The sequence below is a fragment of the Salvia hispanica genome, chromosome 4 (genome assembly GCF_023119035.1).
Source record: "Salvia hispanica cultivar TCC Black 2014 chromosome 4, UniMelb_Shisp_WGS_1.0, whole genome shotgun sequence".
NCBI lineage: Eukaryota > Viridiplantae > Streptophyta > Magnoliopsida > Lamiales > Lamiaceae > Salvia > Salvia hispanica.
The window spans coordinates 55,706,867-55,731,647 of record NC_062968.1 but is presented as its reverse complement, the minus strand read 5'-3'; the positions used below and the strand labels follow the sequence as shown (position 1 = coordinate 55,731,647).

Sequence of the window (24,781 nt, the reverse complement as noted above, 5' to 3'; positions counted from 1 at the left end):
CACGAACACGACCCGTTAAGAAAACCTCAAACACGAACACGAACACGACCCGCTACCCTCAGACACGAACACGACACGAACCCATTAACGACACGAACCACTTCGGGTCAACGCGACACGATAACAACACGTATTGAAAAATGAGATTGTAAGAGTCATTTAATAAGTATTGAAAAATGAAAATAATAAGAATTAATAATATAAAATATTATTTGTTAACGGATAACACGAACACGACATGAACACGCATTGTTAACGGATAACACGAACCCGACATGAACGACACGAACACGACACGAAATTTTCGTGTCCTTAATGGGTCGACCCGATAAGGACACGAATCCAATAAGCTCTGACCCAAACTCATTAATTTCGTGCCGGTTCGTATCGTGTTATCGTGTCGTGTCAAAAATTGTTAGCCCTGTCTACAATGTTATTCGAATTACTTTAACAATTATATAGAGTTTAAATAATATTGTACGAGTGCATTTTTATATGCCGCATGTGGGTTGATACCATTGGCATTTTGGGCCTATACACTATTGGAAACGAATCATAGGCCCATGAAAATATATAAATATTACAGTACTCCATAAAAAAAATGTTCCGGGATAATAATATTATATTCATAAAGATACATACCAAATTTGTTTCAAATCTCAGATCAAGTTGTTTAAATTCATTTTATTTAACTTAATAAATATGAAAGAATACATAATTTAATTTTTATACAATTTGTAAAATTGATCATGTATACAATAATTTCTGGTGTACTAAAATTCAAATAAATAGATTAAACAAATCAATATAACGACTTTTTCAATACCTCATTCCTATTGTCGGTTAGAGATTGACGTTACTTATTTTTTGATCCTATTACTTATGGCCTCTGAAATTTACCTCGACATTGACCCCCTTCGTTTTCACTCAACGGAATCAAACTCAGGCTTTACCTAACCTTTTCGTGAACAAATATTTTTATTTCAATTTCATTTGTAACGTACTATATTTTTCAATTGGGTTGGTAACTGGTAGCCCTTCGCAGTATTTTCCTACGAATATCTGTAATTAATATGGATTTTCAAGTCAAACAAAGGGAAAATAACCTTAAATTTCACTAATAAGATTGAAAAAAAAATGATTGAATTTATTGAATTGAATTTCGAACAATTCAACCTCCAACACATATTGTAAACGCACACACTTTGAATTTTAAGGCTTACAATATGCCTATTCTATTTGATTGTCATGATCATTAATGACAAAGCCAAATTAAATTAACAATTTTTTGTGACATATAGTAAATTATAATACCAAAATAAAAAAATTGAATAAAAAAAATAGTAATTCTATAATATGTGGTCTGAGTTGTATGCAGGACCAAACATATGAATTAAAAACATGACCACGTTATATAAGAGAAGCAATGAAACATTTAAACAATGACTAGTTCAAGGACAAACAACTAGACAATAATTATGATCAAGTCTTGTGATATTTTAATAGATTTTGTACATATAAAAGTAATTACTCGAAACTAAATTTCTAATAATATTCCTTAATATTCATATATTGCAAAAATAATTTTCTAATAAGTAGTTAAACTACCAATTATAGCTACAAATAGCAACATTGTGACGTATGAGGACTTGTGATGGATGGAAGGTTTAAATTTTGGGGGAGGAATTTGTGTATTTTAATCACAAGTCTAAATTTTTGGAGTTTTATCATATGTAATTACTAAAAATAAATAAAACACAATTTAAAAGAACATCATGCATTTTTTTAATACAAATACTTCAGGGTTTTCCGGCATATATCATGTGAAGAACTAATCTATAAATATGGAGTGGACACCCCACGATATCTTAATTACAAAATCTTAATAATTAAACACATTTATTTTCTAGTGGATAGAAATGATTTCAAGAAATGCATTGATCGCTCTTTTCTTAGTTACAATTCTTCTTATTTCCTCACAAGTTGGAGATGCTCGAGAACTCTCTGAGAAATCCAATAGAGTTTCGTGTAAGTATTTTCTTAATCTAAAAAGTTTCAAAGTCGTGTTGCCGATTAATTTTGCTTCTGTTTTCATGTGTTCGTGCATTACTTTCTTTGTAGTCATTTTAAACAAAATTTTGCTTTTAGATGTGTGTTGATCAGCGTATTCTGAACTGCTTCTGTACTGTTGCTCGTCATTTTTTTCCGCTTAAACATTTTGTAATACATAAAAAAATGACAGTAAATGAATTTTTTTTTTTTTTTAGTAGACGAAGTTGAGCAGCTAGATGCTGATCAATATGAGTGTGGAGTGCCCGGCTGTTGTGGAAGTGATACACTGAGATTTTGCCGCTGCTGCCGTTAACAAATTCTCATATTATATATTTAAATTTTTATCATTATTTCTGGAATTTCAGTTATGTAAATTGTTAGTATAAACTTGTATTGAGATGTTTCCCGAATATTCATCCAAAAAAATTGTGCATTTCAATTTTGGTCTTTCAAGTTCAATTGACTTGTATAAATACGACTTGGTCAGTCCTAAAATCGACTCAAGTTCAAGTCGAAGGTGGATCCAGTAGGGGCTGGCTGACCCTACCATCAGAACACGAAGGTTAGAAATTTCCATTCAACTCTAGAGTTATCGCAGACACCATGGTCCGACAGCTCCGCTCCAATAGTTTTGTGCTTTGTCTGTCAACTATTGTCAGCGATGACCAGTGCACCATCTCTACTTTTTTTGACCTTACAAATTTTATCATGAATCCACATATCAAAATCGTAATTATGGTTACGTCACGAGATACATTAATCTTTAAAATTTTTGTTTCAATAAGATAGAAAATGCTGTCCACTCTAATAATCATACAATAGACGTTGTTACCAATTCTTTATAAAATATACAACTTCATAGTATTAAATAGAGAAATATAATCAACACACAAATTGGTCTCTTTGAAAACATTGTTACCAAATCTCACCTAATCGAAGACTATTAGCAATACGTGCTTTAGTTTGATCTCCAAAAGTGATCGTTCACCAAAAATTTATTATAAATGTTTAAGAAAATTAAACTAGGAGTATAATTTTTGCAAAACACAGAAGCAATCACATTTCAACTGCAGAAGTTGCAGATTTAATGATGAATGTACAAAATATTTTTGTTACACACTTTGGTATCAGTAATTTTTCTATGGACTTGCAACCATTAACTCTATATTTTAATTATTTTTATTCTAATATTAACTTAATTTTAATCATTTTAATCGATTTATATTTTCTTCATAGATAATTATATACAGTATATAAACTATAGTTGACAAAAAGAGATCTTATAAATAACTTGAATTACTCAAAGTTTTACTTAATTCAATTTATAATAATTAAAAATTAAAAATACATGAATTTTTTTTAAAAATGTACATGAAAAACTATTTATGCTAGACTGCTAGCCCAACCCGATCCATTTACCAAATGGACCTAGATTTGGCCCAATTGCTTTCAAAAGCTAGCATAAACCACTTCAACACAGGCCTGGGCTTCATTGGGTCTGGATTAGGCTAGATCGAGTCTGCCCGGACCACTTGACAACTCTAACGTCGTTATGTCAACATGTATCAACGCAAGGCGACGCTCACACACCACTTAATGTTCCATGTCTCGTATGGGCTAATAACATTTTGGGCCTATACACCTTAGACATCGAAACATGGGCCCAAAACAATATCGTATGCGCATAAATATCATATTAGTGAGATTAGGGATATGCGAAAATAGGTATAAGTTTGATTTGATTGTGAGATTTGTGTAAGCTTGTTGCCTCACCTAATTGCATTAAACATATATAAATAGTAAAGAAATTGGGAAGATGAGGTTTTGTAACCAATTATATATTGCTTCTTTCATTCTCTCTTAATTCATCCATTTTGTTTGTTTTATCTCTCATATTTATTAATTGCGCCATCCACAATCGAAATTGTTCTTCATGAACAAATAAACTAATAAAAAATATTTATATATTAAAATCTAAGTAAATATACTAAACAAAATAAGTACTAATATTGGGTGAACATATGTGTACAATGGTCATAGAAAATATGGTTATGACTTTGTCTAACCCTTTTTTTACTTTGTCTAATTGTTTTCTCTGTACGCACACACATCATAACCATCACTTTCCCAAAGGTCAATCAAAACCTGGTCTTTACCAAAATCATTTTGTGACAAATTATTTTTATTGCAATTTCGTTTTTAATAATGTACTACTATAACTTTCAATTGAGTTGGGGCCTTCACCGTATTTTTCTCCTTGTGGATATATATTATTTTCTCTAGATTTTAAATTTAGCCCAGTTTGATAAAAAGCTAGTCCAACGATAAAAAATTGTCTTTTGATACTAGCGATTACCCTTTTCACCGTGTTCGATCCTATTTGACATTGGTCCAACTTCCTACTTTGACAAATAAGAATTCATCACCATTAGACTCTTTCAAAGTTGAGTTTCAGTAAAAAAATATAACACATGTCCATTCTAATGACCATAAAAAAGAAAAAAATCTTACTATAAAATATATCTTCACATAAATAAAAGCAAAAATTCAACATACAACTTGGTCTCTTCATAGACATTGCTCCCAAAACTCACCTAATCGGAGACCAATAGCAATATATAGATGCCTTAAGTTGACCGCTAACAGTGATCGATCACCAAAAATTGAAGTATAAATATGAAAGATACACATATCATTGTTTTCAAGTCATTGCAAAAAGTTTCATAGAATAATTAATATGAAGAAAATGGGAATCAAAGCAATTGCTTTTGTTGGCCTTTTCTTAACTATGTTTCTTCTACTTTCGTCACAAGTTGCAGAAGCTAGGCAATTCAATCTCATTTCCTCTGCACAAATTGAAGATAGACAAATTTTCGATTTTTACAGAACAGTTCGCACATGTAAGTATTTTTAGATTTATTTATTTTTTGTTCGAGAAATCCAATTTTGTAAGTATTTTTTGCATATTTGTATGATCCGAGTATCACATGAAGGATTATAATTTGAACAAATAAAACAGTTTTGAGTAGAGTGGACTGAAGATATATATAGCATGAAAATATTATTTATAATTGATTTACTAACTCAATTTATTTGAACTCATTAGTGAAGCAATATGAAGATCTTCCAACATATCCAGAAGCTCCATGCAAATACGGCTGCAAATGAATACAAAAACGACGACGTCTCATTGCTGCTTTTATTTTATTAATATAGTACTATCATGTTTCTATTTTTTGTAATATTGTGAAAGTTTTTGGAATAAAAAATCACTCAGCTGTAATATGGTCGCCCATGGGCCACATAATTAATATGATCATCTAATTATCTTACATCTTCTTTTAGTTATTATAGTTATGGAGGCCTTGAGCCACAAAATTAATATGATCATTTCGTTTAATTATCTTATATTACAAGATTACATGTAATTAATCACAATGACGGATTCATGTGGATTGGGTTTGGGGTCGACCAACCCTTCCGTTAGCCCCTTTCGACCTTTAGAACTGCCGCTAACTCCACTGTCTAACGACGCTCTTATTCATTATGTTCGACTTCACAAATTCCGGTTTTAGATCGATCAGTTATTACGTGTAATGGTGCCTACTCGTCATTAAATTATTCTTAATTGATAGCCTTATAAAATACTTCTGTTTCATCGTTATTTGAATTAAAAATAAAAAGAGTAATATACTACAATAACGACGCATATCAATATTTTCTTTGGCTTCACTTTTTTTGTGAATACAGTAAATTTTTACTTCTAAGATGTATATTTACATTTTCTAGTCAGACATAGCACATGACTTAGACATCTTTCCTTTTTCGAAGTTTTTCACTTTTTCTTGGTTTCACAATACTAATTTTTCCATACACCAATATAGAATTCACTTAAATTGGAGCACATTTCAATGTGATTTGAAGTGTGAAATTAAGCTACATAAATATCTTCTTTTTATAATCACGATTCTGAAAATCGAAAATACAGTACAACTATTCAATAAAATTATGATGCACAATAAGTAGTGTAAATATTCATACATTAGTAGTATAGCAGTCAACAATGTAATAAGATGGCAGCAAAACAAAGAACGATAAAATTGGAACGATACGGAAAAGATTAGCAGGATGACACGCATAAATCGAGAAATGGTGTATGCAAATGTGTTCTCACGCTGCTGTTTTGAAGAGTTGCCTTAACGTCTCAAATATCTCCTCTGCTGTAGCCCCTCCTTTCACGTAGGCGATGAGCGGGCTGTCTCCCGGGACTATATCGTCTCTTAGGTAGCTTCCCGACGTCCTGAGCAGCTCCTCCGATCCTTTTCCCACCACGTCTTTCATGATCAGAGTCTTGTGTGTTCCGGATATCATCTCCTCATAATCGGTGTCCCCAGTTTCTCCGAGAACCACACACATGTTGGCCACATTTAGTCGCCAACGCACAAACAGATACCTATTCGATAACAAAATAACCTCACCACGATCGAACATAAAACACTAAAAACACCATAAGATGGATAATTAAGATTGGATACCTGAGAGCCTGTGATCGTGATGCGAGAAGAGGAACGGCTTGCATTCTCGTGGAATTCCGGCAATACATCAAGTGGCAACGAAGACCCCTCATCCGAAGCTTCTGTCTCAAATCGTCCACTTTTCTGGCCTGTTCGAAAGTCAAAACCAAACTCAAGTTCATCTCTCCATTCAAAAAAATTAACTTAAAGAAGATTTCGTGTTTTTAGAACTGACCTTACTGAGATCCTTTATCACGTACGACAGGCAATGAGAATTGCTCGATTTAACATCATGTTCGATAACACCGGATGAATGGCTCGATTTCAGTCCCTCTGCCGTGTTCATTAGTTTCCATATGGTCTTCTTTAAGCCTTCTGAGCCCCATCGATACTCAATATGCGTCGCGTAGTCTGGATCAGGGCAATGCTTTCCTCCCTCCTCTGTGTAAGTGCCAGGATAATACACTTCACTGCCACTGCTACATATCAAGGCATCGAAATCATTCAGTTTGATATTCCCCGACTTCAAAAACTCGGACAGCTCGGACATTGGCATAGCTGTCGACAATGCAACTCCCGACTGTCTTCCAAATTGTGCATCCAGCTTGATCGCCTTCGAGATCATCTGGATCAGACTGATCATCTTCTTCTCTGGCGCTCCATCACTGTCGTAGCAGTCAATTGCCAATACTATCAGTTTACGTCGTTTCCTCAGCACCGGGTACTTGCTCGGTGCATCACTCAGTTTCCTGTCAGCATCGGAATCTCGTGCCCCTGGCTCCGGTTTGTTCATTTTGCTCAAGAGTTTCTTGACCTGGTCTTGCACCTGGCTGTCGCCAGAGGCAGCCATGTCTAGTGACTCGTTCAGCGATGTCTTGTCACCGTCTAAGGACAACCTCAACGACATATCCGTGACGTCTTTGAGTGAGTCGTTTAAGGAGTACTCTGCAGCTTGCTCGTCTGCTGGAGTGTCGGTCTGCCACTGCGGGTGCCTCATCCGACACGCTGCCACCCTCGTCAAGTATGTTCGGCAATGCTCTGGCCACGAGAAAAGATGAATGTTCTTTAATCCGTTCTTTCTGCATTCGTTCCACAAGTTCTTCTCCGACACTAACTTAAGAAGTGCATCAGCAATCGCGTTCTGATCATGAGGATCCACGAGAAGACCGTTATGAAGGGCCTGTAACATATAAAACAACTGCATCACTAAACAGATCACCTCATACCATATCTCACCGGTCCGCCATTCTTTATTACCTGATGAATATCCACCGGTCCGCCATTCTTCGTTGCCACCATTGGAAGTCCATGAGCAGCAGCCTACATTTCCGAATTACAATATTCACATCTTTTTATACCAAATGCAAACATCAGCAGTGCAACAAAAAACGAACCTCGATTAGTGTCAGTCCAAAGGGCTCAATGACAGCCGGATTTATGAAGACTCCCTGTGACATTCATATTAAACATAATAGTTGTATGATAAAAATTCTGATGATTAAAGTTTCAAACGAACCTTCGTTTTGCCAGCTAACCGGTATATCTCTGGAACATCACATTGCTTGTGATGCTTAGGGAAAGCCACTTGCCCATAAAGGTCATACTTATCGATTAGCTTCAATACAGTAATGAGTACGCTAGCATTGCCCCCCGACATTTCATCTATATCGTCCCTGTTCCCCATTATAAGAGTCTGCAATGAATGCCGTAGTCATATGTACTAAGTCATGAGGTCATGAGCCAATTTTATCCATAAATTAGAAAAACAAACTGTGTCAGCCGACTTACAAGATTTGCAAGCTCGCGTAACGGCCTGCACTCACCAAAGGCTTTCACAAGAGTCGTTATGTTCTTTTTTGGATCAGGACGCGATAGAGCTAGAATCATTGGCTTGTGTGGATTGGTCAAGAACCGCATCACCTAAGGCGACCGGGCAAGAAATTGGTATGAAACGTCGACCGGAGTGCATTATTCTGATGGGAAAGGAGAGTAAAAACCGATAGGATGCTTACTTCTGCCCATATAGGAGGTACTGCTTGGGACGATGAACCTTCATTTGTTAGTGCCGCAATGTCGCCATCACCATCAGCTATATCTTCTTGAACCACGACGTTGCTGAAGTCCATCCCTGGAGGAATAACCTGCAAGTAAAAATGATTTTGAGTTCGATTCATACCCTGGAAATCAACAAAAAGAGTATTCTTACCGCCATTCTAGGCATGAAACGACCGTGAGAATTGACCCCGCGTCTCATTCGAGCCCTCAAAACTTTCTCAAGCTTTACATCAAAACCATCATACAGTCCCCACTGTTCCTCGATCTCCTGTTTAGTACTCGTGATAACCAACTCCGCAGCATCTAACGAGAGCTCCTCTCCTTCGATCCTCCTCATAATCCTGTACGTGGAATTAATATCCTCTTTCGACTGCCTACCCTGCTTAAGCAGCTGTTCTAGCTTGTTTCTACCCAGAGAGTGCCCTGTCAAGACCATCGGAACATTTAAGGCGCCTGAAAGGAGAGCAGCACTATCACCTGCATCCGCATAATGACCGTGGATCACATACGGCCAGACCGGCTGCCCCCCACCAATTTGTTCGCCCAAAGCCTTCGACATATTGAGAATGTGAGCGAGGGCTCCATCAACAAACTCCAGGATATGAGGCCATAACAGCTCTTTGCTAAGATACTTGTCTCGGGTCCCGAATGGTATCCTCACAATGTAAGCCCCACTGCTTTCTCCGAGGTTGGCTTCCTCAGGACCGCTACTTAGCATTTCCGTGGGCTCACCATAACTCCAATCTACCTCTGAAGACAAAACTTGCCTTGTGAAGAGATCTACTCTGTACACACCGGGCATCTTAGCAAGTGCTCGAGCAAGTTCCACAACATATTTTATCTATCATTTGAACTAATACTAGTTAGTGTAAGCACTTGACAAAAAAATCATCGGTTATAATATGTATACTGTCATTACCTGACCACCGGTATCAGAGTCCCGACCAAGTTCCATATTTTCACCACGGACAAGTCCATGTAGACTAACCAAGACGACAAAATCAATCAGATACTATAATGCAGAATCAAACTACATTATACGCCAAATCCGACAAAATCAGCATACCTTATGAGAACAATATAAAGCTTCTTCTCCTTGTTACTATCGGACCATACTTCCAAGGTTGAGAAGTTACGATCCAAGTGTTTCGTGGGGCTGTCGGGTTTAACTGGCTCTACAATGTCTCCCTTCTCGCCATCAGAGAGATCTTCGGACATGTCATCCGTTACATCCTTGCGGCCTTCCTCTCTTTCCCCCTCCCTTTGTGCTATACGCTGCACATCCTCCCATTCCAACTACCAAACAAATATGTTAGTTAAAGCCATGATAGTAGCAAGACTTATATAGACATTAGACAGATTAAATAACCATAAAACCATTCCAAGATTCATACAATTAATGAAACAACTGTTGGATATTTTAGTGTAATTGGATTAACTTGATTGAACAGTATTGTTATAATGATACATCATTTAAGTATGGAGGTGCGGAGTGCACGCTTATTTGAATTCATTATAATGTTAGGGGCGAAGCCCCTAAACAGATGAACGGGGGTTCGGGGGCAGCGCCCCCCGGTAGCGGGGTCCAAGGGGCGGCAGCCCCTGTTGTTTTCTGAAAGTCAAAGGACTAATTTTAGTGTAATTGGATTAACTTGATTGATCTATAATTTCTGAGAGTCAAAGGACTAATTTGTAATTTCGGAAACCTTTTGAAAATTAGTTATTTTCAGTTATATTCCCAACAGATGCACTGTTTCATCAGCAGGTACGTCTTCTTCAAATTCTGATCGATTCTTCTGGTTTTGTAAAATCTCGAATACACATATGAATTTTCTGCATTCTCTGAATTTTATCCGATCAAATAACTTTGATAGAACCACCAAAATTGATTTGATCTTAAAGTGATTATCACGACTTTCAGATATCCGTTTTTCTGTTCAATAATCATTTTCAGATATCCGTTTTTCTGTTCTATATATTGAATCTCCCTAACAACAACCTCAATTGACTTATGAAACTAAGTTTTTCTTTGTTATTGTTTATTAAAGTAAATAGGAATAGACACTATGTGACCATCACAGAAGAAAATTCTGAGGAAGGAGAAAAAGTTAACAGAAAACAAACAGAATTTGACAAAAAACACTTTTTACTATTCCACTAACAAAGAGATACTATTCCATTTGAAAAAGATGTAAAACAAAAATTGTGTATAAAACAGTCAGAATCAACAAAAGTCATTTAAACATAATCAGAATTTCTCCGGTGCTAATCACGATTAATCCGATGAAAGCGAGAATCGCAGAAAAATGGAGTAGAAAAAAAACTCTCTCTCTCTCTCTCTTTGTGGAAATGGTATAGTACCTGTTTCTTCTTGCGGGCGAGGTGCCAAATGCGCCAGCACATGTTCTCGAGGCGGGAGCTTCGGTCCCTGGTGTTCCTGGTGGCGACGACCTTGATCCAGGTGCGGTGGAGGTCGCTCTCGTCCACGCCGGTCACCACCTCCTCCACGAAGTATCTGGTCGGATTGAAGCCGTCTCTCTCGGCCACGGTGACGGCCGGTTTCTGCTCGTCGATAGCGGAGGCGCCGCTGTCCAATATCGCCTCCAAATAACCGTTTATCCACTCGTTTCCGGCCATCGGTTGGGAAATGGAATGAGTTAGAGAGTGTGTGTTAAATTAAAGGGAAGGGAGGGAGTTGACAATTCACATGCAAGGAGGTGGTGTTAAATTAATTGTTGGGTTTTCGGTTTCGCTTCTTTTGGTTTCTCGTTTTCATTTCTTCTTCCTACATGTGATTCTAGTGAGAGTTAGAAAATGGTGAGTTGGTTTGATGGGATTGTTTGTGGCATGTGCAATCACTGTGTGTGAATTTTGGGAAGGGAGGGAAGAGACGGAGGAGGTGGGAGGGAGAGAACCACATGGCAGTTACACGTGGGTCCCATCATATACACGTGGCACTTTACTTACATTCTTTCTTCCATCACCTTTCTTTGTCGATTTAATACTCCCTTGTCTCTAGGCCTGCATATTCGACCGGTTCCGGTTCTAACCGGACTGGTTAATCGGTTTTAAATTTTCATAAATCCTAGAACTGGAACCGATCGGTTCCGGTTTGGAACCGGCTGATTAAGAACCGGTCGATTTCGGTTTCGAACCGGAACCGATGTGTAATTTTAATTCGAATTTATTTATAATGTTAGATAGTTCAATACTAAAAAAATAATAAGCCAACATCTAGAAATATAACAAATAATACATAAAAAATCAAGTAAATACACAAAAGTACAAACCAACAATACAATAATATTCATATATGGATAAGAGTGATGTCAAGTGTAGTAGGTCGGACTAGTTTATGTTAGCAATTTTTTAATAAAAAAAATTAGGAGTTCTAAACTTTAGCAATTTTGTTAAAAAATAAGTTTTAAAATTGAATTCCATTTCCACTTTTTGGCTAAACAAATATTCAATGGAATTTCTAATATAACTAATTGATCTTGTTGTGACTTTTTGGTTTATAACGGAATAATTAATAAATTATTCACAAACATGTTAAAATCATATGTTAAATGAATTGTTACATATATTTGTTATAAAGTCAAATTTCTATCATATGAAATGATATTGTAATTGTATAAGTTCTTTTGGAAATTAAAAACAAACTTATGATATCCTACTCATTGTAGTTAGTTCATCAAAAATTGATTGGGGAAATAATTGTAGATTCAAAGTATCACGGTTTAAACATTTTAAATACTTCAGAAACAGAGCTCACAAATCTAACACTTTTTAAATCTAAAAATCACGCAATGTTTCAAATTATTTTATTTTAACTCAAAATTAATTCAATTAAATTAGATTTATTAGTATATTAAATTATAAAAAAATAAAATTGAATTATAATCCGGTTCCCGGTTAGGAACCGGAACCGACCGTTCCGAACCGGAACCGGTTTTATTTAAAAAGTTGGAACCGGTACCGGAACCGGAACCGAAAAATTTGGTTCCGGTTCCTTAAGTAACCGGTCGGTTCCGGTTCCGATTCCGGTTAACCGAGAAACGGAGAACCGTTTAAGCACCCCTACTTGTCCCCCATAATTTGTCACCATTTAACTTGGCCCAGGTTTTAAGAAATATAATAGAAAGTGGGTTGAAAAAATTAGTGGCATATGGATCCTACTTTTATATATTAGTTTTATAATAAAATGTGAGTATGAATGAGTTAATGGAATGTGAGGTCCATTACCAAAAATGGTAAAAGGAAAAGGTGACAAATTTTTAGGGACAGACGAAAAAGGAAATAGGTGATAAATTTTTAAGGACGGAGGAAGTAATTGAGAAAATTTAAGTACGATCGAAATTTGATCTAACTTCCTAAAAAAAAACCTATTATTCATAAATTTAAAACTCACCAAGTAATTCATCCTATTCAAACAATGGAGTAATAATTTTTACCCCCTCCATTCCAACAATAATAATGTCAAAAAGTGCTAAATTTTGATAGATTGATTTAAATTGCAAATGAGTCAGAAATTGGGTATTATACTCCACTGCGCATATTATTATTAGTAAAGCAAAATATACAATGAAAAAACATCATCAAGTAAAATTCACCAAGGTATTGCCTATTCTATTTAGCTAGCCTAAGTATTGTGCCTTAATATAAAATATTAATAAAATTTCATGCGAATATATATGCTGTGGGAAATTAAGAGAAAATACAATGTTATCTTTCAAATTTGAGTATTTTGCATTTGTGGCGTTTTCTCCTCTTAGTTTGCTAACTTTTTATTGTCTGTGACAGTTATTTGAAACTTCTCCTGGAAATAAAAAAACTATTATTCATAAATTTGGTTGACGAGGATGAAAAATAAAGCCGGGATGTGACTTTTTTACCTATAGTTGTTTTCGATTGAACATTTTGTTTTTATTTATACATTGAATTTGTTGTTAATTATTGTAATGTACTTATACTTTATTGCTCACCAATTTCAACTTCAAACGTTTCTTCAGTGTATATATAAAAATAAGAAAATAGTATGTGGTACAAGAGTATCATCCAAGCTGAAAATAACCACAATCAACCAAACTTTATCTTGTTGTCATCTTTTGCTAAGAATAGATTCAAACAAGTAGCTTTCGCAATGGCTTCCATCATCTTGTAATAATTTTGGTGATTCTCATCAATGGCACATGATATGAATGACTCAAACTCTAAAACAAAATAGCAACCAAAGCAATTACTCTAATGAAATAGGCATATTTTTGTGATACTCTATAGATTCCAACTATATAGGGAGTGACATTATGCCAATTAAAGGAAAGGGCATCTACTCATGTTTCTTTTATCACTTTTTTGTTCTTTCACTAGATTGTACTTTGCACATGCATGCATATGCTAATAGTGTAGTGTTTGGTGTGTGCTTTTGCATGCTCCCTCCATTCCATATTAATTAAGTCATTTTCTATTTTAGAAAGTTCTAAGATAATTGATCATTTCTACTTTTGAAAAAAATAATCATCTGTCTTACTTTATTCTCTCTCACTTTATTCACTATCCACTGAACACACTATTCTATCAACCGTGCTGAAAAGAAGCAGCTCTATTAACAAGGAACGGAGGGAGTTATTTTTGTTTCAATTTATCAAGTACTTTCTCCGTCCCATTAAATATGAAAGCTTGCTTTTTGACACGAGATTTTATGTAGTGTTGTTTTGTGAGTTAATTAAAAGAGAATAAATTAAAATGGTATTTCCATTTTACGAAACGTTTCATTTTCAATGGGACAACCCAAAAGGAAAACATTTCATTTTCAATGGAACAGAAAGAGTAGTATTTTGGTAGACGATGAAGTCATGAAACCAAACCTAGTTGAATTTTTTTCCTTCTATTCAATAGGTCGAGAGTTGGAATCAACCCCACGACTAGAGATAAATGGGAAATCACTCCTGATCCTTTTTGTTTAAAATAATAATTTTAAATAGAGTTCATATATACATATGTGAGGAGGATAAATGTTTTTGTTTGATTTACTAATAATCATTAAATCTTCAATCTATTAATTTTAAAAGAAGTATCTCATCAATTGAACTGTGCTTCGCAGGCTAAACTTGTGTTTTTGGGCCACAATAGTAGGTGTGGACATAATCTCCATTGCTCATTTGCAGAATGATTGTTTAGCCCATTTTCTTTCTCCTTGTTGGGCTTTAGTCGATTTAGTAACCCAATATCAATCAATTAAACAATTCAGCTCAATATAAAGCATCATCCTATTTAATTTCGAAAATAGGCCATGAAATACTACTTATATTCTCATATTTTAACTTTGACGATTTATTCTCATTCTAATTTATCATTCAAAATAAACACATCAATGGTTATTTTTTAATGTAACCAAATATAGGGGCATAAATATGTTCTTACAATAAATTATTATACATATATATGTGATGGGTAGTATAGATGCATGGAATTTAAACATTCGAGATATATTGCCCAAATCTGGGCAAAACCATTACATTGATCAAAACCACTACTCGAGAAAAGAAATTACTAAAATTTTAATTTCTTTAATTTTTTTAATATAAGACACTGTAGGAAGTTAGCAGTAGTATTAAATTATCAGCTTTAATTTGAGGCTATGAAAATATATATGAATTGGGTCGGATTTGAAGAAAAAAATCTTCATCAAATTTTATTTTATTTTACCATATAATTAATAAAACAATAAATATATACATTCATGGACTAAACAAAACTAAACACCCATAATTTACGAGGGGATACGACAATTCCTTCTATCAACTTGTCATGTGCATTTTCTGATTTTCATGTGGTTCTAGGCTTCTATCTATGACCGAATTTTCGAAAGTTTAAATTAAAAATAAATTATAAGAAACTTTGACTATGGGATACAACTTAATTGGTTAGACCAATCTATATTGAGAATTCGAGCTATTTATCTTTTAAATTACAGAATTCGAGCTATTCATAATACAATAGAATTTTATTATAAATAAATAAATCTTAGTAAGGAATTATAGACTCTATTCAAAATTATCAGTAAATTCGAATTAATTGATGATTAAGATTTGATTTATTAAAACGGCGAGGCTGCATTCAAATAGCTCTTATGTTGATGCTACGAATTTTAATTCATACTCCATTTGATAAAATGTGAGATTAAGAGAAAAAATAAAATTAAAATAATTGTACTAGTTAAGAGTTAACATTGTAGTAATGTTTAGCAGTGAGCAAGAGTGATATATGTTATAATTGAGATGATGTATATGATTAATGTGATGCGAAAAGGTTTAAAGAAAATAAATGAATTAATTTTAATGGATAAATTAAAATTTAAAAAAAATGTCAGTTGTCATGAATGGGGCATTAAAGTACACCTATTGTCTATTGGTGGCTATTGTCTACGAATATGAATAAAAACATATTGAAATGGAAATTCTATTATAAGCTCTCAATTTCTAATCTATATAAAACATTTTGGGATCGAAATGCTATTATAAGCATTTAATTTCTAATCAATAAAAACATATTGCAATCGAAATGCTATTATAAGCATTTAATTTCTAATCAATAAAAACATATTGCAATCGAAATGCTATTATAAGCATTTAATTTCTAATCAATAAAAAACATATTGGGATCGAAATGCTAACTAGTGTTACTATAATTTAAACACCAACTAGTCTTATAATTTAAAGATGTTTGACCAGATTAGCCGTCTTAACCCGAATTTAGCCGCCATAAAAAACAAAACCACATATCTTAACCCGAATTTACTGATTCAATCTGACGATTGTACAATTTGATAGATTCTTCTCATGTGAATGTGTAAACCAACAAGTTGTCGCGACAAAATTTATTCAATTTTATGCATTTTATCGTAGTATAATGAAACAAAATTTTAAAAAAAAAAAACATACTATGATACAAGATAGATCAATTTTTAAATAGTGGTGGTGTCTGCCAAATTGTTCGAGGCGAACTTTAAATTTTCATAACTATCCAATTTTTCTAGTCAATGCGATAAATAAACTCAGTTGGGCCGTTCTAGCAATTAATGTGGCTAGAGTTATAATCTTGTTTTGCTAGGTATTTTAGTGTCGATGAATGATTAATGAGAGAAAATAACTAAAAATACCAAATTTCAGTGTCTGAAGAATTGACAACATCGTGGAAGTTGTACTAGCACAATTAGCAATAAATTGAGAGAGATCATAATAGAGATACTTATAGACAGTGACACAAAATATACAATGCTCAATGCATAAACATAGGTATTGTTAGGCGCAAAGGGTATCCGAAACATTGAAATTCAAAGTAGACTCTAATTTGTATAAAAGGAAAACACAGAGTCATATGCTCAAAATCACATTATTTCGTTGTCCGCCCCCGTCTCACTAATACACATTTGCGTCACTATTTATAATTACAAATAAAAACATCATGGACAACTGAAATTTTTTTTACCAAAATTTATTAATGAAAAGTGAAATTTACCAAAATACCCCTAGCACTTCCGTGTGCCTATAAATTGTTGCAAGCTCTCTTGCTACATTTCACAACATTAATCAAGCACAAAAAGGTGAATCACACCATTGTTTTGAGCAATAACGAAAATGGCTTCTGCTCAGTTTCGCCCACCCACCACCGCTTTCACCCCTAGCTTGTGGGCTGAGAATTTCACTACCTTTACATTCGATCATAAGGTATATACTATATCTATGTAGTATTATTGTTTATAAAATTTCAATTCGACCAAAATTAACTACTATATCTATATTATTATTGTTCATAAAATAAAATATTTTTCGGGCAGCTGCAGAATAAGTATAGTGAGGATATTGAAGCTCTGAAGAAAGAAGCAGCAATCATTCTGACGGCTGCAACTTCGTCTGAACTGATTGTGTTAGTCGACAAACTCGAGCGGTTGGGATTGGCTCATCATTTCGAAACCGAAATCGAAGGAAAGCTCCGACAAGTCTACGATGATTCCGGTGTAGACTACGATCTGTTCACTACCGCCCTTCGATTTCGCTTGCTCAGACAACATCATTATCATGTATCTTGCAGTATGTCATTCCCTTTTGATGTCTCAGTAAAGGTCAATTTTTGTCCTAAACATATAACCAAAATAAGAATTTGGTAAAATATATTCACTTTTTAAAAACAAGTCCATAACAAATGAAATCCTTGTCGGTGTGGTCCTTTTTTTACGGTTCCGTCAAAAAACTAACGGTCATATACCACTGTCCTGTGCAATTAGTGTTGACCGTTAGTTTTTTGACGGAATCGTAAAAAAAGGACTATTTCGACGACATTTTTATTTGTTACTAACCCGTTTTTTAAAAAGCGAATGTTTTTGACCAAACTCGTATTTTGCTTATATGTTTATGACCAAAATTGACCTTTACGCACTCTTTTCAAATAACGAAGTTTTAATGTAATCTTTTTGATACATATAACTATGCACTATTTCAAATAAATTAAATTGGCATATTGAATTAAAATTCGACATATATATAATGTTGTTGAAACAGGTGTTTTTGACAAATTTGTTGAGGAAGGCAACAAATTTAAGGAAAGCCTTTGTAACGATGTTGAGGGGCTTCTAAGTTTGTATGAAGCCGCTCATGTGAGGATTCACCATGAAACTATTTTAGATGAAGCACTGGAATTTACGATTCCTCACTTGAATCGTGTGTTGCCCGAATTAGAGTCTCCCATGAAGGAGAAAGTGGAGCAAGCTCTCCAACTCTCCATTCATCGGGGGCTTGCAATCTTGACCGTCCGTTTTTACATTTCCATGTATGAATCAACGGATGATGATCCTCTCCTCGTGAAACTAGCCAAATTGAACTTCAACTTCTTGCAGAACATGTATAGGAAAGAGCTCTCCGAACTTTCTAGGTAAGATTAAAACCGATGATACTGTACTAGATTTTACAGAGACTAGGTACAGTCTTATAGACTGAAAGTGACGTTCCATCTTAAAACCCAGGGACGCAACCGGCCTTTGTCTAGGTGGGGCAAATGCCCCTTCAAAACCAATTAGTAATAAGAAGGGTGGTCTGCTAAGTATTTAAATTGATCTTTATTTTTATTTTTGTTTCATATTTTTAACGTGAGATAATGCACGTGTGAATATCTCAAAAAAATGTATAATTACAAATGCATACCCTTGAATATGGGTTTTAAATTTTAATTCAGATCTTAACCACTAATTTAATCAAATTTAGTCTGATTTTTGAAGGTGGTGGAATAAATTTGAGCTTAAGGCGAAATTGCCATTTGTAAGAGATAGAGTAGTAGAATGCTATCTTTTGGGAACAACATATGGTTATGAAGCTGAATACAGTTGCATTCGAAGAGATGTTGCCAAAAGTGTGCTAATGGTTACTGTTATAGATGATATCTATGACAACTATGCTTCACTTGAAGAAGCTCAACTTTTTACTCGGATATTGGAGAGGTATGTAAAAATTAAAATATATATTCTGAGAAATGTCATGCCACATTTGCTTCACTTGTGAGTATCGTTTTTGTTTAGTCTATATCAGCATTTTTTTTTCCATCTATTTGATTTGATTATAATACCTTACAATAGTCATTATTCATGCATGTCAATGATTTTACTAATTACATAAAATCAAAACTCAAATTTTCATTTCTCTATAGTTTCAAATATACCTCGTATGAATTAAGAATTAATCGAATTTTGATCTCTTGTGGAGTAATATGTAGAATAACATTTCTCCCTATAAATATAATTAATCTGATGTAGAAGAATCTTTTATATGTCACCTTCCTTAGATGCAGATCTATCTTTTTGTAGCTAGATCCACAAACATGTGCACACGAAAAATAACTCTTAGAAAATTTGTAACTAATTAACCTTGAACTATAATTTAATTTGTCTCAGGTGGGACATGGATGAGATTGATGTACTCCCAGATTACATGCAAATTGCATATAAATTTATTATGACCATCTTTCAAGAATACCAACATGAAGCAGCCAAACAAGATAAACTATTTGCAGTTCCTTGTTTCATAGAAACAGTATGTCCCACCTTTCATTTTCAATTTCAGTTTCAATTTCCTTCCCTCCTATATGTGACACACTTTGGGATGTTCCCATATACAAGGGTATTTAAGGAATTTTATGAAAATTTTAAGATGTAATTATTCATTTAGTTAAATTTGGGAATCAAGAATTCAATCCATGTTAAAGTTTTCATGCACAAGGGTATTTAAGTATTTTTATCGACAATCTATTTTTATTTTGATTTCAAAAGAAATATCGTTGAGAGACTTCTGTGAATGTCTATTTGGACCTACAACGTGAAATGTCTAACTCTGTCACTAATAATCACTATATAGGACCACATGTTTAATTTGACTGATTTAATTTTTCGAAATTGTGTTATATGTGGGCAGGTGAAACAACTTGCTAGAGCTTACAATCAAGAGCTGAAGTGGGTTATGGAAGGGGAATTGCCTTGTTACGAAGAATACATGAAAAATTCAGTGATCACAAGCTGCATTTATGTGATGTCTACAGCTCTAATCCCCACAATGAAATCTTTCAATCAAGAAGCAACTAAATGGCTGCTAAGTGCCCCAAAAATATTAACTTCCACTGCTACATTAGGAAGGCAATTGCAGGACATGGCCAGCCATGAAGTAAGCACTACTAAACTTAAATTAACTATAATATTCTCTCAGTCTCAAGTTCCTTGAGTTGTATTCCATTTTGAGTTATCTCATGTTACTTGATCATTTTCCTATATTACAAAAAACAACACATTTAATCTCCTTACTTTACTACCCCTTTATTTAAACATCACTTTTTTTTTTTACTATTTCGTGCCGAAAAGAAATAATAATGTGGGATATAGGGAGTAATAAATCTTTGAAGAACTATAACCTCATTTCAAAATATATTGTCTCATACTTTACAAATTACTACATTTTAAAAGTTTGGTTGAAATTGCGAGTTGGGTTTTGTGATTTAATTTTCAGTCACCTCTTTTAATTTAAGTACTTTAGCATACTATACTCAATTTTAGTCTTTAATAACATTGGATTATCATACTTCATCCATCCAAGAAAATTGTGGACACCTAGATATGACACGAGTTTTATAATTTAGATAATGTGTTTTGTGATTAGAGAAACTGTCCAATTTAGTTATTTCTTATCAATATAGATAATGATGATTGATGACAATTTATATATGTCTATGCATGTGAAGCGCGAGAATAAGAAGGGAGAATTGCCTACGGTGGTGGATTGCTATATGAAAGATAAAAGCGCATCGAAGCAAGAAGCGCTTTCCAAATTTATGGAATTAATTGAGATTGGATGGAAGGATGTGAACGAAGAATTGGTGAAGATAAAATGTGTGCCTAAAAAAGTAGTGGATAAAGTTGTAAACTTTGGTAGGATAGCAGAAGTGCTCTACAAGAACAAAGTGGATGGCTATACCTATCCAGAGAAGCAATTGGTATCACACATTGCTAATCTCTACATCAATTTGTTACTCGTTTAATTGATTATTTCAGTGTACGTTTACTTAGAGATATGATGATAAGGAGATAAGACCTATTTATCACTTTGATTTGACTATTATGAAAATTGTGGCAAACTATTTTGAATTTTGGACAACCTTTATTTCCATTATGCCTAACAGAAAATGTATGGAAAAATAACATCTCTTAATAAATACTCCCTCCGTCCCATTAAACATGCAACATTTGAGAATCGGCCCAGATTTTTATGTAGTGTTGTTTTGTGAGTTAATGAAGAGGGAGTAAAGTAAGAAATTATGAAAAAGTAGAGATAGAGATGTTTTCATTTTAGGAAATGTTTCATTTTTAATGGGACAAACTAAAAAGGAAAACGTTTCATTTCTAATAGGACAAAGAGAGTATTATCTTGGGACGAAGAGAATATATGATATAATTTCAATGGCAATATAAATCGTGGAGACCTACTTTTACTCATTTAATTTAATTGATTATTTTAGTGTACATTTACTTTGAGATATGATGATGAGGAGATAAGACCTATTTATCACTTTGATTTGACTATTTTGAAAATTGTGGCAAACTATTTTGAATTTTGGACAACCTTTATTTCCATTATGTCTAACGGAAAATGTTATAGAAAAATAACATCTCTTAAATATTATCTTGGGACGAAAAGAATATATAATATAATTTCAATGGTTGTAAAAATCGTGGAGACCTACTCTGTGTCGCCGCCACTGCCTGGCGGCGGCGCAGAGCATTCGCTTCCCCTTGTATACTTCGACATGATATGGCTCAACTCCATCCTCACCGAGGATCTCCACTTCTACCCGGTCAAATGCTCCCGATCTCATTTCCTCGACACCATCATCGTCCAACTCAAAAACTCCCTCTCCCTCACTCTCAGACACTTTTACCCTCTCGCATCCAACATCATTTTCCCACTAACCCCCTCCGCCATGCCTGTCACCGTCGTTGCCCCCCTCGCCCTCACCGTCGCCACCTCTGACGCCGACTTCTCCACCCTAGTCTCGGATTCCCCCAAACCCGCCGCCGAATTCCATCAATTCGTACCACAAATGCCGCCGCCGCTTCACTCCTCCGCCGACATCAGATTCAGCGCTATAGCAATCCAACTCACCCACTTTCCCGGCGAGGGAATCTGCGTCGGCCTCACAATCCATCACTCAATTTGCGACGCCAACGCCCTCTCCCGCTTCCTCCGCTTGTGGGCCGCCATCAATAAAGACGGCGGCCGCGAAGATTCTGATTTTATACAGAATCTTCTCCCTTCTTACAGCCGAGATTCCATCCAAGATTCAGACAGACTGACCCTATTCCATTGGAATCAAATCAAGAAAAGCAAACCAACTGTTTCACTCACACTCCCTCTTCCTAATTTCAACAAATTAGTCCGAGCAACGTTCAAAATCAGCGATGCCGAAATCAAGAAGCTCAAGAGCTTCTCCACGATCAAGAATCCTTCCACTTTCGTCGTCGTCTGCGCTCATCTCTGGACCTCCATGGCCAGACTGGACGACGACGACGACGAGCCTTGCTACTTAGGCTCTCCCATCGACTGCCGCCGCCGCCTCAACCCGCCGCTTCCGGACAACTACTTCGGCAACTGCGTGATGCCTTTGCTTGCCGTCTCAACACATGGGAAGATAAAAGGGAATGGAGGGTTTGCGGCGGCGGTGGCGGCGGTTGTGGCGGCTGTCGAGGTTGTCGGCAAAAGCACGAGGGTGTCGGAGTTTTTTGAGAATCGGTCAGAGATAATGACGGAGCTGATCGGGAAGAAGGCGGTTTGGGTCGCGGGATCGGCGAGGATCGATCATTACGGTGAAGATACGGATTATGGATGGGGGAAGGCGGTGAAGTTTGAAACTATTCATACTGATTTTCAAGGAGCAGTTCATCTCTGTAAAGGTAGAGAAGGAGGAGTGGAGATTGGGTTGTCAATGGAGAAGGGTAAGATGGGTATTTTTGCAGATGTGTTTAACAAATTCTTACACATTAATAGCAATTTGTGATTTTCTGTGTTTTTGCGAGTTACTCCCTCCGTCCTAGATAATTTAAAAATAATCTATCTGCTCATGTAGTGTGGATGGAATGTTTATAACTTTATTTAAATTTGATTGGAGGCTAATAAAGTGGGGAAAAGTTGTTCTTTTTTTTAAAATGTGTTTTAGCATAATTAACTAATGCTAGCTAATACTATCTCCGTCCCAATAAATATGAAACGTTTGCTTTTCAGCACGGGATTTTATGTAGTGTTGGTTTGTGAGTTGAGTGTAGAGAGAATAAAGTAAGAGAGGGAAAAAGTAGAGATGATGCTTTTTCTATTTTAGGAAACGTTTCGTTTTTAGTGAGACAACCCAAAAAGGAAAACGTTTCATTTCTAGTGGGACGGAGGGAGTATATTCTTTCAATTATAAGTTGCTTATAATTACTGGTTATACAACAACAAATTCTTAACTATCATGGAGCTCATAACATGGATTCTACATCAGCGAGAAAATTTGTTACTCCATTATTTCCTCTATAAACATCAATCTATATAGTTCAATCACGAAAATCAAAATTCGGATATTTTTTGCCATCTATACCTTTTGACTTTGGTCAAACACCTTATTAATTGTTAATATACTATAGTATTATTTTTATTTAATATTAGCAACATGAAACACATAATAGAACTTTTGACTAAATTTAGCCCACCATTCATACAGGAGGCCGAATTTCAATTGCTGTGAAAATCGTCTAGAGCTATTCGTATGGATTAAACTAATATTTAATTCTATTCAAAATTTAGATATATATCTTAAAATTATTATAATTATATGTTTGTATTCCAAAATTATAATTAATTTTATTGCTAGCCGTCCAATTAATTCATCTACGTAAAATTCACTTAATTGGCACGATTGACGTTCCCTAATTTTTGTAAAACATTTAAGTTGATTTTATTTTAACACGCTCATACATCAACGGATCTAGGGCCTAGGGGGCAGGAGGGGGCGGTCATATATATACTTATTAATTTATTGTAATAGATAAAAATATTAAATGAATACATGCGCAGACGTGAGACGCGTCTCTTAGCGGTGTTTAGTTATTAAAGTATATTGACATTAATAATTAATAACGCAATTGTGGGACATTACATGTGCAATCATTGATTAATTGTAACGTGTTTTACTACTCATTGCCCATAAGACTCAGCGTGCCGTCGTGCACGACTTACTTTTTTGTATTTTTTTCACATAAAAAGGGAAATCTTGTAAAGTCCAAATTCAATCTCTATAAGGATCATTGAATCATTATAAGTACTTCCTCCGTTGTAATAAAAATGATCCTTTTCTTGGACAATACAGGATTTTGTATGTTAAAGAAAAGAAATTAAAATAGAGATAAATATATTTTTATTTTTAGTATATTTGATCTTCTTGGTTAGGACAAACAAAAAGAGAGTTAGATCATTTTGGGTAGAGAGGAAGTAGCTTATAGGCGGTTATAGCTAGTTACTTCTTTCGTCACCTATTAACAGGCATCAATTTCTTTTTGCGTCCATCTCAATTAGTTCACGCTCTTACTTTTTCCTACT

The 24,781-nt window shown here is 34.8% G+C and overlaps 3 protein-coding genes and 2 long non-coding RNA genes across 5 annotated transcripts; 4 read left to right on the top strand and 1 right to left on the bottom strand.

The window, feature by feature from the left end:
- The first annotated feature begins 1,892 nt into the window (after positions 1–1,892).
- LOC125218652 lies at positions 1,893–2,494 on the top strand. The gene is made up of 2 exons (XR_007175996.1): positions 1,893–2,028; positions 2,268–2,494. It is a non-coding gene; the product is annotated as an uncharacterized LOC125218652 (long non-coding RNA).
- A 2,276-nt stretch (positions 2,495–4,770) lies between these two features.
- On the top strand, positions 4,771–5,384 carry LOC125218037. The gene is made up of 2 exons (XR_007175861.1): positions 4,771–4,952; positions 5,159–5,384. It is a non-coding gene; the product is annotated as an uncharacterized LOC125218037 (long non-coding RNA).
- Positions 5,385–6,048: 664 nt separating this feature from the next.
- Positions 6,049–11,478, bottom strand: LOC125222319 (probable sucrose-phosphate synthase 2). Its single transcript, XM_048124850.1, has 12 exons — positions 10,983–11,478; positions 9,688–9,917; positions 9,541–9,604; positions 8,773–9,462; positions 8,579–8,707; positions 8,355–8,486; positions 8,083–8,259; positions 7,961–8,014; positions 7,824–7,886; positions 6,802–7,746; positions 6,588–6,715; positions 6,049–6,505 (listed from the first exon to the last, which is right to left on the bottom strand). The coding sequence occupies exons 1-12, from the start codon at positions 11,256–11,258 to the stop codon at positions 6,223–6,225; spliced, it is 3,171 nt and encodes a 1,056-aa protein (XP_047980807.1). The 5' UTR covers positions 11,259–11,478; the 3' UTR covers positions 6,049–6,222.
- A 5,757-nt stretch (positions 11,479–17,235) lies between these two features.
- On the top strand, positions 17,236–21,194 carry LOC125217922 (gamma-cadinene synthase-like). Its single transcript, XM_048119496.1, has 7 exons — positions 17,236–17,350; positions 17,461–17,713; positions 18,182–18,551; positions 18,895–19,113; positions 19,564–19,702; positions 20,081–20,326; positions 20,898–21,194. Exons 1-7 carry the CDS (start codon positions 17,261–17,263, stop codon positions 21,192–21,194), a joined length of 1,614 nt encoding a protein of 537 aa, XP_047975453.1. The 5' UTR covers positions 17,236–17,260.
- A 675-nt stretch (positions 21,195–21,869) lies between these two features.
- On the top strand, positions 21,870–23,207 carry LOC125221459 (anthocyanidin 3-O-glucoside 6''-O-acyltransferase-like). The gene has a single exon (XM_048123579.1). It carries the CDS (start codon positions 21,870–21,872, stop codon positions 23,205–23,207), a length of 1,338 nt encoding a protein of 445 aa, XP_047979536.1.
- The last annotated feature ends 1,574 nt before the right edge of the window (positions 23,208–24,781 follow it).